Source organism: Sceloporus occidentalis, unplaced genomic scaffold, assembly GCF_023333645.1.
Source record: "Sceloporus occidentalis isolate IW3139 unplaced genomic scaffold, rSceOcc1.0.p SCAF_3, whole genome shotgun sequence".
In the NCBI taxonomy this organism is placed as follows: domain Eukaryota; kingdom Metazoa; phylum Chordata; class Lepidosauria; order Squamata; family Phrynosomatidae; genus Sceloporus; species Sceloporus occidentalis.
In genome coordinates, this window is record NW_028316983.1 from 42,821,410 (window position 1) to 42,834,681 (window position 13,272).

At 38.5% G+C, this 13,272-nt stretch overlaps 1 protein-coding gene across 5 annotated transcripts in view; it reads left to right on the forward strand.

Moving 5' to 3' along the window:
• Nucleotides 1–13,272, forward strand: part of CPNE1 (copine 1) — a 66,556-nt gene that overhangs the window by 29,118 nt on the left and 24,166 nt on the right. For all 5 annotated transcript variants that reach the window (XR_016280396.1, XM_089514196.1, XM_089514197.1 and 2 more), the window contains exons 2-3: nt 10,481–10,609; nt 12,795–12,974. Coding sequence is in view for 4 of the 5 variants with exons in the window: in XM_089514196.1 (XP_089370322.1) it covers nt 10,481–10,609; nt 12,795–12,974 (309 nt within the window). In the remaining variant the exon portion in view is untranslated. The remainder of the gene's footprint in view (nt 1–10,480; nt 10,610–12,794; nt 12,975–13,272) is intronic.

Consider the following 13,272-nt stretch of genomic DNA (forward strand, 5'->3'; position numbering starts at 1 on the left):
GAAAAAGAGTAGTAGATATCTGAAAATGTCAAAGCTGGCAAAGTAGTCCTTACTTTAATATCTCTGCCCCTTGCAACAGTGCAGATTTTCAGAAATGATGTAGTTGGAGTCATTCCTCATCTTTCAATAATCAATTTAGAATTAACCAGAAAGCTCCCATTTCTAGGTGTCTATTTTTGAGAGGACAAACTTATTAGAAAAGCTGTATCAAGAAGCAGTTATTGAACACTACTTTAAATATATTAAAGTTCTTCGCCTGGAATTGTGCTGTTGGGTAAGAGGATTATTTGTGAGAGCGGAGAAGATATGCTGAAAACAATGGACCTCAGAATACTAAAATTCCAAGGCTTTCTCCCAAATTGTCTTACAGCAACAGAAATATAGCTCATTGATGCAAATTTCGTGGGTGATCCTGGTATCTTTTTTGTCATATATGTCTTCTGTAAGAAATACGTATTTTTCTAGACCTGTCAGTGCTTTGAGGTTGGCTTTGTAGAATTTAGCTTAAGGAAGCTGTTTCAGTACCAACAGACTTTGTGCTAGTACAGTATTATCCTTGAATTTCAGCCTTGAGTTCTGAACTGACAGGTTTGCCCACTCATTTATCATTAGAATGGTGTATTGTGATTAAAGAATTAAAGTTTCCCTTCCATGAACGAAGGAAGAGAATTCTGTTTATTCTATTGTTAAAAATAATAGAATACTAAGTAGGAATATATTGCCTCTTGTGTTAGATCATAATACACATTTCCAAATTATTGTTTTGTCCAGTGTAAGAATATATCTGAGGTCTGCAGAAAACTTCAGTCATTAAATTGAACATATGTGTTCTTTTTGTCAAAGACAGTGTTAATTTAAAATTGAATGGATATAGCAGCAATTGCTCTAACAGTCAGTGAGAAAAAGAAAGGAATTCAGTAGCAACTTTGACAATAATTGGGGAAAATAAATTCCTACCATATGTTTTTGTGGACTACACAGAGATGAGAAAGCAGGTGACAGATAGTAACTCTCAGCTATCGCCTTTTCTCCAGTTTATTTTATTTATGTGTGTGTGTATACACACACACACACACATAAATAAATAAAATAAACTTGAGAAAAGTAGATAGCTGAGAGTTACAATCTGTCTGTATACACCCCCCCCTAGATTTCAATACATGCTATAATGAATGTGAAAATGGTTTGCTACAAATAGTTTGTCATTGACTGACATTGGGTCAGCCTCCCCATGGTAAATCCTGTGGATGAGACATCTCCAAGATCTCCTGTCTTCAACTGCTCAGGTCCTTGGCCTCCGTGATTGACTCTAATCATCTGGCCTGGAGTTTTCTTCTCCTTCTACTGCCCTTTACTTTTCCCAGCATCATTGTCTTTTCTAATGAATCATGCCTTCTCATGATGTGGCCAAAGTACAGTAGCCTCAGTTTCATCATCTTGGCTTCCAGGGACAGTTCAGGCTTGATTTGTTCTGGAACCCATTTGTTTGGTCTTCTTGGCCATCCATGATATCCTCAGCACTCTTTTCCAGCACTACATCTCAAATGAGTTGATTATTTTTCTAACAGTTTCTTCACTGACTAGCTCTCACATCCAGACATGATGATGGGGAATACAATGACTTGGACTTTCCTCACTTCAGTGTTCAGAGTTTTATCTTTTAACTTTAGGATCTTGTCTAGTTTTTTCATCACTGCCCTTCCCAGTCCTGGCCTTTTGATTTCTTGACTGCGGTCTTTGTTTTGGCCAGTATATGATCCAAGCTATGGGAATACTTTGACATTCGTTTTCTCGTTATCTAGGATGAATTCTTGTAGATCATCCATAGTCATTATTTTTGTTTCCTTAATGTTCAGCATTAAGCTTACCTTGGTGCTTTCCTCTTTAACCCTTTTCGGTAATTGTCTAGGTCCTTGTTGTTTTATGCTAGTAGTATTATGTTGTCTGCATAACTTAGGTTGTTAATGTGCCTTCCTCCAATCCTGATATTTTATGTATATAGGTTGAATAAATAAGGTAACAGTATGCAGCCTTGCTTGTGTTCTATGGGTATCCCCCTTCCTTTTTAAGTTAAATGGCTTTTTGACACTGTTAGAGGCTAGACAGTTGTCTCCCATGAAGAGGGTGACAGAAATTTTCCAAAAGTTTCACTGATGAGAACAAATATGAATAAAACACCCTTCATTCAGTTTGTCCCACTAGGAGGCATACAACATATCCTTGCCAGAAATCATGATAGAATCTGAGTAGAGACAGACATGTGGATTTATACAACAAGGGTACATCATGATTTGTCAGCAGTGTTCTAATCTGTTATGTCCTGGAACTCCTTATTCCAGTCTTCTGCAATCTGGTGTTCTCCAGATATTTTGAAATACAACTCACTGATCATTGGCCATGCTAGCTGCAAGACAAAACATCATACTGGCTAAACATCCTGCAGGATAGTGGCTTCATAGCCATCATGCAACTTTGTAGGAGTGCTATTATGTGATGCTGAATTATAGAGATTGTTCTGGGATTTGTATCAGTAGAGCTCAGAGTCTGGGTCAGCATACTCTTTTGTTTTTCTCTGACTATTCTGCAGAGTGTTTATTCCATTAGCTAGAAGCCAGAATTGATAGAATTCCACTCTGTTGCCAGTTTTGCAACAAGTTCTGGTAAATTGTTCTGGGTGTTTATCAGCTCATGGTTGATAAAGGGCAAAAGATTTATTGTCCTGTCTTAATTCCTTTCCTGGTATGGACACCAAAGAAGCTTTTATGTACAAACTCATGCACAGTCTGTAAGTGTTCCTCTAATTTCTGTATCTAAAGTTCCAGCGTTGCTGGATTTCTCCTATTCTATGCTTTTCACAGGAAGGGTCATAAGCTATGAGAGATTTATAAAAGGATTTTCAAAAGCATTTATTTGGAGGGAGGCCTATGAGGCTTCTTTAATAACAAGGAGTGTAGGGTTAAGAATTGAGTCCGAATGATTGAGAATGCCTGGGATGTGATATCAGATTATAAATGCTTGACGGTTTTAATAAAACACTCAACCCTAACCATCCCTTTCAGAATGGTCGGCAGAAACTGTGAGTTATGCTGCTCTTATAAAGTGATACTAGTACAGATTAAAAGGCAACACCTCTGAGATACTCCAATTTAAGCATAAGGGTTCACCAACACCACAGGTGTTTTCAGGGTTCTTATACTGTACTCATTAAGAGGCAGCTAATGTCATGCAGCTAATTTCATGTGCTGTCACACAGTAGGCCCATCCTTTGGCAGGTTAAGACAACCTGGAAAGTCTGTTCTGAGAAGCCAGTGAAATGCTTAATACAGGCAGGAGCTTTAAAAAGCCTTTATCTGTGTAACCTAACCAAATGCAGGTGGTAAGGATTAGACAAGTAGGCTTCATGGTTCTGATTTCACATGAACAGAAAAGAAGATGTTTTAAAAGAAGACCAAGATATATCCTGGGTGAGCTATTTGACAGACTCATGTCAGCTTTGTAATTTTTGAAGAATAATACTTTAGGGACAGCTAGCTGCCATGTAGGATTGGTTGGCATCAAAGAGCTGCTAGCCAGTAGAACAAGCCATTCACTTACCCCTTAATCTAGGGATGCAATTTGCACACAGAAGGTAGCCCTAGAAATCCCACAGTGTAGCTAGCAAGAATTTTTCCTATTTATGTTACCTTGAATGTTTCTTATGCTTCAATTTCTAGCAACTTTGATTGCACTAGGAAATATTTTGTGATAGTTTTTACCACTTACATGTACCCAGTTAAAAATTATTAAAATGACAATATAAGAACCGAGCTATATGGAGCTGGAAATGGGGAAGATGCATATCTTAATGTGATGGTCTGTAAGCAAAGTATCTTAAATATAATTGTAACAGCATGGGTGTATAGAATTAGAAACACATGTCTATCAAAGAAGAGATTTGGGTCACAGTGAATAAAAGGACCATTTAATTTTATTTTACAGAATATGCACACTCATATCTTACTGTAGGCTTGTGGGCTCTGTATAGGTTATGTGTATGCCACAAACTGGGGAACTTTTCTACCAATTTTAAACCTCTGATTGCTGTAAGGAGAGTTGGTATGGCACAAAAACTTCATGGATGTTGCAGCCTATCAGAAAAGAAAGCCATTACAGTGAAATGCTGACAGTAAACCTTCTCTAAAGGTTCTCCAAAGGGAACTTTTTTTACAAATTAAAAGAGGAAATTTACATTGGTGAGCCATTCTGAGGATATGGAATGGCCTTAAACTAGGCTTACAAAGTATGTAAACCGAGGAACTATGGTCCAAAACATACTGCTGAAATAATCCAGTCTGAGACTGAATTAACTGGCTTGGCTCTGTGCTAGGAAATTCTGGGAATTGCATTATTGTAGCACCAGAGCACTCTGACAGAGGGCTAAATGTCTCACAGTTTCCAGAATTCCCTAGCATTGAGCCAGGGCCGTTAAAGTGGTCTCAAATTAGATTATTTCGGCAATGTGTTTTGGACCTATAATCCCAGGAGAATGGATGTGGAGTAGACAATGGGATGAAAAAAAGGAGTCCATAAGGCAGCTGAACAAATGATAAAATCCAAAAGTCCTAAAACAAACTTTGCAGTGGACTGCTAAACAGGAACCTAGTAAACAATGAGAAAAGGCTATAATGGAGAAAAAGTGACAGGACCAAAGCTAGGAGCTAGTGTTGGGGTCTGTAGATCTAAGAAACAGTAGGACATGGTCCTACTAGGTCTACAGGAAAGTGGGGCTACTTACAATTTGGGGGGGCAAATTTTGCCCCCAGGGATCCAATCCAGCTAAAAAATGTGTAAAAAAACAGCTGCAAAACAACTTCCAAAATCACTGAACCTAGAGGGGTACAGGGGTACACCACTCCAAACCAAAAGTTTTTTTAAAATGTAGTGGATCCTTGGTAGCCTCTGTGGTTTGGTTCTACACCCCTCCATGAATACCAAAATCTGTGGTTGCTCAAGTCACATTAAATACAATGGGGTAGTAAAATCATTTCCCTTATGTAAAATGGCAAAATCAAGTTTGCTTTTTGGAATTTATATATATTTTAAATATTTTCAACCCATGGATGGTTGAATGCTACAGAGGGCTGACTGTAAAATTGGTTGAAATTCCACTTTCTGTTTGGTTTTTATTTTAAAAAGCTTGAGGATTTTGGATTCAGGATTTTGGGAGACTGCACCCCTAAATCTGAATATGTGGGAAAATCCTATTTTTCCAGTAAAAAGAACCTGGCAGTGCTGGACAGGCTGCAAAAGTAGTCATGAGGGGCACTTTACCCAACAGTCTTTTAAAGTCTCTAAAATGCATCAAGGCAGTTTTGGGGAGGAGAGGAGTTGCGTAAAAGGGAGTCCTGCCGTGGCCTCTACCATGACTGTGATCTGACACCATTGACAGTGTAGTGAAGGTCAAGAAGCTCTGGCTAAGAGATTAATTCATGACTATATGAATCCAGAACACCAATACTTCGGCTGTAGGTTTCATTATTTTTCTTAGTAGAATTTCAGTGTCTGGTGATTATTTGTTCTATGTCACTGTCATAGTGGATTTCCAGCTATTTCATGTTTCATAATAGAGTTTTCCTCAAATTATGTTAGTACAAATTGTTGCCAACATGTTCATTCAGACTCTGTTATGTAAACTGGCTGATGTTCAAACTGACTGTTCTTCTTGGGATTATGTGTCCACCTCATCTCTGACTCAGTAGGGTGTTTAATTGCTTAAGACAAATACAGGTCTGTCGAAATGAATCACTGTATTAAAGAAGATTATGTTAAAAACAGGAGGTCATTGGCATTGTTCTGAGGACTGCTAAAATGATATCTGATTTCAATTACAGTACTTTGCAGTTATTTTTGCACTGTCTGCTGCCGAATTAGGCCTTACAATTTAAAGAGAGGAATTGAGGAATACTAGCTTTTGAAACATTTCAATTTTGTGCATTCAGAATATCAGTTTACTGGAAATGTTTATCAAGTGATTTCAAATGTTAGGTTAGAATGTTTTGGGTCACAGTTATGCATAATTTGTACATTCTTTTCCTTGTTAAAAAACAAAGACATGCTACTTTAGCAGCATTAATTAAATTGAACTTGGCAAAAGATTTGGTCATGCAAAATATTTTTTATTTAATAAGAGGAGGTGCTGAAAAGTTATTGGCCTCGGAACACATGGGCCACATGGCCTAGGGTGAAGCAGATGGCTGGGAAGGAGAGGCCTCTGATCGCTTCAGCTGCTATCAAGCCGGGACCACGGTGACCACATGGCCCACTCCCAAAGCAGGCTGCCACTGCAGTCCAAGCCATATGCTGCAGGAGCCAGATTAAAATGGCTTGTTTTTGATCTGGTCCTTTGGACCTGAGCATGGCATCAAAGCAATTTCCACACCCTCAAAGTGGCCGGAAGCCATTTCTTTTGGCCTGTGTGTTCTGGGCCCTAAAGCCATGAAACCTACCTGCTATTCCACATATTCACCCTGAAGTTTGATGCACTTGGCACATTGTGTCTCAAGTTTCCCAAATCTCTTCAACCTTTCCATTTTTTTTTAAAATCATCATATTTGGTCACTGGAATACTGTTCTGCTGCTGCTGCTGCTATCACCTCTGAATCATTAAAAAAAACCTTCTTTTCAAACTAGTTTTAAAGTTTAGAAGGGATCAGAGGCCTCTCCTTCCCAGCCATCTGTCTCACCCCTAGATCATGTGGCCTGTGTGTTCCAGGCCCTTGTTGGTCAGGGCAATAACTCTAGTGCTGCCACTGCAAAGGACTGTTGTTTGGTCTGCAGATCTTAGTAGTGTAACCATATTTCAACAGTGGTGAGTTGTTCCAATAAATTGTCACTAAACTGCTCAAAATGCTGCAAACTCGACTTGGAGGTATTCACTCCATTTCATTTCTGGTCACCTTTCAAACATTTCTGTACTATTTGGCTGACAGCTTCTGCATAGCTAATAGATCATGAATTATAAACCCAATGCATTCCCAGGATATCTCTAGTGTCTCAGCAGTTGTTTTAGCTGAGATTTGCCGATCTGCCAAAGTAGGTCATGAACATACTCAGCAATTTCAAGAGTTGGCAATTGATAGGCTCCCAGACCTTGATGCATCTTTGGTCTCAAAATCTCTAGGCTGAAAATCGGTGCACCACTTATTCACAATTAACAGACATTTCTTACTGAATGTTTGCAACATATACTTGTGGATTTCCTTTGGTGTTTGTTTTTGCAAGAACTGGAACAGGAACTTCAAGATATCCTGGAGTTCAGCGATTGAAAATTCTTTACTTGTTGACATGGTTCTGTCAGTGATCTGAAACAGATCAGAAATTAGAGCTAGAATCCTTCAAATTGGCAGTTTATAATACAAAAGAACACTCTCTTAAGCCACAGTGACAAATATTAGGCTCAGATTTTGGGAAATGAGCTGGGCTGATAACTTTTCAGCACCCCATCTTAAATATTCACTATATAACCACACTTTATGTGCACTCTAAAGTTTCTGTGTAGTGCTTACTTTTTGCATATACTGTAGTTGCAAAACTGGTTTGCTGTAGTTAACTCATTCTCAAACCAATATTTCATGTGCTGGTTTACTTACTTTTTTATTTTACAAATACAGATACAAATTACAATTTACAAAGACAGCTACGTAATTTCACCCCCTTCCCACCCTCCCATTAATTCCCTTATAAATTTTGAAATTTATTCTAAATCAAATAAAACTTAGCTTTGTCATTCCTTTATAGTATTCAAGTGAGATAAACTGTAAATTTAATATTAACCACTTTGTATCACTTCCAGTCTTACAGCTTTTCAAAAATTTTTTTATGTTAACTGTCTTTATCTTAAGAAATTATTTTATGCTAAGAACCAACAAAAACTAACATTGTTATTCAGACTTTATTAAGTAATTCTCATAATTCCAGGAGTTTAATCTGTAAAAATTTACCATCTGTGTCTTTGAAATTCTGAGGAATTTGCTTTTATTGTTCTTGTCAGTTTGTCCATTTCTATGGCTTCCATCATCTTGACCATCCATTCTTCAATGGTTGGTACTTCTGTTGTTTTCAATTTCTGCGCCAGCAGAAGTCTAGCTGTGGAAACCATGTACAGTCAGCCTGACCCATACATGGGCTTCCCATACGTGGACTTGAGGTCACATGGACGGGAAGCCCTATTTAGATGAATGATGCATATGCTTGTGGCACACTTGCTGCGCCACACATGGGAGCGAGCCCCATTCATCTAAATGGGGCTTGAGCATGCATGGAATTCACTTTACGCAGGGGAGGAGGGTCCGGAACGGATCCCCTGAATATAACAAAGGGTCCACTGTATAGGATAATTCTTAAATATTTGTTTCTTTCTTTTACATGGATTGTGTCAGTCATGTTAAGTAGGTACATCGCAGGAGTAAATTCATAATTTAATATTAAGATTTTTTTTTTGTATTGTGTTATTTAGATCTCTCCAGAATTGCTCAACTACTGGGCATGTCCACCACATATGAAACCAAGAAACTATAATTTTTTAATTTTTTTTTTTTTTTACATTTCCAACATGTAGGTCGGGGTTCTTCATATATTTTTGCTAATTTGGCCAGTGTTTGGTGCCATCTAACCTCCATTTTGTAAAAATTCTCCCTGATGTTCTGATTTCTGGTGGAATTAATATGCATGTTTTTGTACTTGTGACCATTTATCTAAGTGTATCTCCTTTTCGATGTCCTTTGCCCATTTGAGTATATGTTCCTTTGTCAAATCCTGTTCTAATTTACTTTTGAGAAGTATTTTATATAATGTAAATGTTTGTTTTGGTTTGTCTCCCAATAGTATTTTGTCTGTTTCATTCTATTTTCTATATATTCCTTGTTGTTTCTGTCTGATTTGAATCTTTCATTTAATTGGAAGTATAGAAGCCAGTGGGTTTTCTGTTCCATTTCTTGAATATCCTCAATCCTCTTGAGTTCTTCTTCTCCCTCGTCATGTTTGATCTTGGCTTACTTATTTTTAAGTTCATGTGTCCTGGTGTATTCAAAGCAGACATTTGTCTTCAAAATTTGGTGCATTGTTAGTGTTTTGAATATCTGAGGGTGGGAGTATACAATTCTTGTGACAGGGGTGAAACAGACAGGGCTTTTATATGATGGTGGGGCATTTATATGACACACTTCTCCAAAGCGGGTGGAAAGTGAAATGAAGCTGTGTTCCAGGACTAAAAACCAGAGCAAAAAGAAGCTAGATGTTCTGGTTTAGCTTGGAAAATGCGCATCTTCGTACTTGCATATAAACAGCCCCGCACTAGTATGGTGCTGTGGCAAAGCAAAAAAATGAAAGTGTGACAACACCAATTGATGTAATTACAATGTACATAAACCAGACAGTCCTACAGGGGGGCATGGGGTGAAAGGGACATGTATGAAGGCCCTCCATGATTGTGCTTTGCCAGTGTATCACTCACACACTGATGCACCAATGCCCTGTATCAGCAGAGCATCACATGTGCAACTGTGTGGGTCAAAGGGGCGGCCATGCAGTGGGATGGCATCTGGGTGGATGTGGGAAGCACTTGAAGGTCGCAGGCAGTGCGTTTGTGTGATGGTGCACATGCATGGTGAGGAGGCAACCAAAAAAATTGCCTGCCAGTGTGGCTTGACACTATACTTTGTGGTCTACCTGTGGGTATGTGGCCCACTTTGGTTGTGCAGGCAGCCGAGTTTTGATCCGCTTTTGGAAAAAGCAGGCTCGAGCTGCTTTTCCCCTGCCCATCTGCTCAGGCCCAGAGACTGAGTAGATTTTGGGAGTCTCTTTGCAGTCAGTATAAGTATTTGGAGAATTGTGATTGGAACAGTGACATTTATGTGAACTGGCATCTCCACTTGATGTTGTAAAACAGGAATGCTGCTGTAGTCACAGACATTTGCATCTGGTATTTTGAAATATTTATACTAAGAAGATTAGTAAAATATATGATCAGAGGTTTTGTCAGTTTAGCGTAGTTTTTTGTTTTTTGTTTAAAATACCTTGGGTTTTCTTGTTTCATACTTAAGGGACAGTTACATGTACAAATTACTATGAAGGAAAAATGCAAATGATCAAATTTGGCATTAGACCTCTTGCATGTTACACTGCACTTTATGCAGCAAAATATACATTTGTTGTGTATGGCTATTGTAGCTGCATGCTAATTTATATTTTTAAGTTGAACTGTTTTCCCTGAGTGAAGCAGCTCTAACAACATGATAATTGGGTAGTATTTGGCCAAATATTGAAGTCATGTTGTTTCACTTCTATATTAAGACCTGAATGACAATCTTTAGAAGCTACCCATGATCGAGTAAGACTGTTAAGTGCAAACTGGGTGTTCTGAAGATTCATCTTCTTCTATGTGCATAACCTTGAAAATATTGTTTAACGAGTAATCACCTTTTCCTTTTAAATCTGTTTACAGATGGCTCACTGTGTGACCAAGGTGGAACTGTCCATATCCTGTGACAATCTGCTTGATAAAGATGTTGGCTCAAAATCGGATCCCCTGTGCGTCTTGCTCCAAGATGTTGGTGGAGACCAGTGGACTGAAGTAAGGAGATTTTTGTACAGTAATTGGAAAACTGTCAGAAATTGCTGGTGTGGCTTGCGCCTACACTAGGGTTGTTAGATGTCCCTTATTGTAAGGGATATCCTTTATTTAAGGCCAGAAAATGTGTTCCCTGTGAACATGAAACAGGAAACCACAATCATGTATTTGCTCATATCAGTCAAACACACTGTCCTCAAATTACATCCCACAAGTTGAAGGAGATCTGTTGTGAGCATGGATGTTGCCCTCTCATTCTTTTCCAGACCAAGAGCCCCACTTGGCTTTACAGCAGTAAAGTTCCCCCCTCTTGACATCTGATGGCTTGTCACTGCAAGATTTCCAGGGCCTTTGGGTTCCTATGAGATTTGAGATCTCACTGGAGCCTGGAACTCTGACTGAGAGGATTTCCTCTCATGAGACTTGAGGTAGGCCTCATGTGTTCCAGCCCCTTATTGTATTATGTGTTAACAGCCCCTTATTACTGTTTTAAAAACCTATCAGCCCTACTCTACAAACATTTGGACTATCATTTCAATGAAAATTAATTCTAAGGAAGTGTGTTTTGTGGATTGAGCAGCGATTTATTTATTTTATAGAAACATTTACTGTCTTTTAACTTTCATTAAAAAATTACAGGTTTTTTTTTAATGACCACAAAATGTAACGTATTTTTGGTACTACATCCCAATTTTTAACTGTTATTTATTTTTTTTATATTTAGGTTCCTATAAAATACTGTTGTTCTCATGAATAATCTGCTAATTCATTTCCTAAATGTTGGTCATTGGGACTGAGGGCAAGAAAGTGACACTGCATTTGTTCAATGTAACTTCTTAAAGAGACATTTCAAAGGAAAGCATCCATAGTTCAGAAAGAGTGTAACAATTAATGTGACTTGTGGTTGTAATGTCAGGGATGATGGGAGTTGTAGCTCTTCACCTCTGGCTCGAACTCACCACCTTGTTGCGCACCGACGCTGACCAGTTTTGGCCAGTGGATAAAGCTTTGCTCAAAAGCAGCAGAGTTACAGAGAATAGGCTGAAGACCCTGACAAACTCTCCAAGCCTTCTCACTCTTGCTTCCACAGAAGTCTTCCCACTTCTTCAGCTGGCTCTTGTATCTTCACCCAAGACACCAGACAACTCAGTAGTCTTATATAAAAGATCTACTTTATTCTACTATATACAGCTCCAAACTACACAACAATACTCCTCACTACTCCAATACTACCGAACTACTACCCACAAAATACATTGGGAATCATAGTCATTATTATAGTCCTTGGATCATACCACCCACTCTTGTCAGTATCCACCCAGTGGGCGTGTACATCCATTCTCATTGGTTCTCTTGTTTCTATCCAGATTTGATGATTTCATCATCTCAGCCTTGACCACTTAACAATTCTCAGGTGTGTTCAATTATCCACTTTGCATTTCTGTCCTTGGCATTCAGGACTTGCTAATTGTATTACCTTCTACACCTGTGTGGCTTCTGATTTGTTTCTGCTGAGTCACTCTGACTCTCACATACATGTTTTATTTCAATCACTGTATGTCCCATGTTGCTTTTTCCTTAACATGTAATACCTTTAATACGCTCAACAGAAGGGGTGGGGGCAGGAGAGGTACAGAGAATGGTGGGTATGTAATTGTCCCAAAACAACAACACACTTAGCATTTACTACATAAACTTGACATTTTGGTAAACGTACTGCCCAAAACGCTATCAGAAGACTTCAACTTTGTTGCATCAAAGTATTATTCTACTGTGGCTTGTGATTTTTTAAATCATGGGTCAACATGGCTACCTACAACCATTGTTTATTTTACCATGTTAAAAAAGTTATTCAATATGAAACAAAAAATAAAAGGCAGGATTTTTGTAGAAAATATAGACTGTGCATTAATAGTATTTTGAAGGCCATTAACTTTATAGCTTGTACTAGCTACAGCAGCAGGTTATTTTTAATAGGGAGCTGCCTTATTCTGAGTTGTACTATTGATTCATCTCAGTACTGTTCGCTTTGACTGACAACAAATGTCCAGGGTTTCAAACAGGAGTTTCTTCCAGTCTACTGTAGAGATGCTTCCAAAGTTAAATACTTACAGTTGCATAGGATCGAGCTCCTATTCTGTGAAAGAAACTATTAAGCAAGACTTTACCATTTTTCTTCTTCCTACAGCTGGATCGAACAGAAAGAGTAAAGAATTGCCAGAATCCTCAGTTCTCAAAGAAGCTGCTGATTGATTATTATTTTGAGAAAGTTCAGAAACTGAAATTTGGTGTATATGACATTGATAACAAATCATACGATTTAAATGATGATGACTACCTTGGAGGGGCAGAGTGCACCTTGGGACAGGTACTGGAAAGCTGAAACTATCACGTGCTTTGTAAAACAGTATTATTTATTTATTAACTTATACCTCACTTTTCTCCAAATATGAGATCCAAGACAGTTTATAAAAGTAACTTGTACAAAGTTCAATTTTTAGGCGGGGTACAGACTGCCTAAAAAGGGCAGTCTGCCTGCACCTTGTTTTGCTGCACAAGGTAGCTGCAGCGGACAAACTGCGTGGCTTCCTCGCTCAGCAAAAAGAACCCACAAAAAGCGGGTTCTTTTTGCGGCACCATTGTGACTCCTCAGTGCACCAACGGTG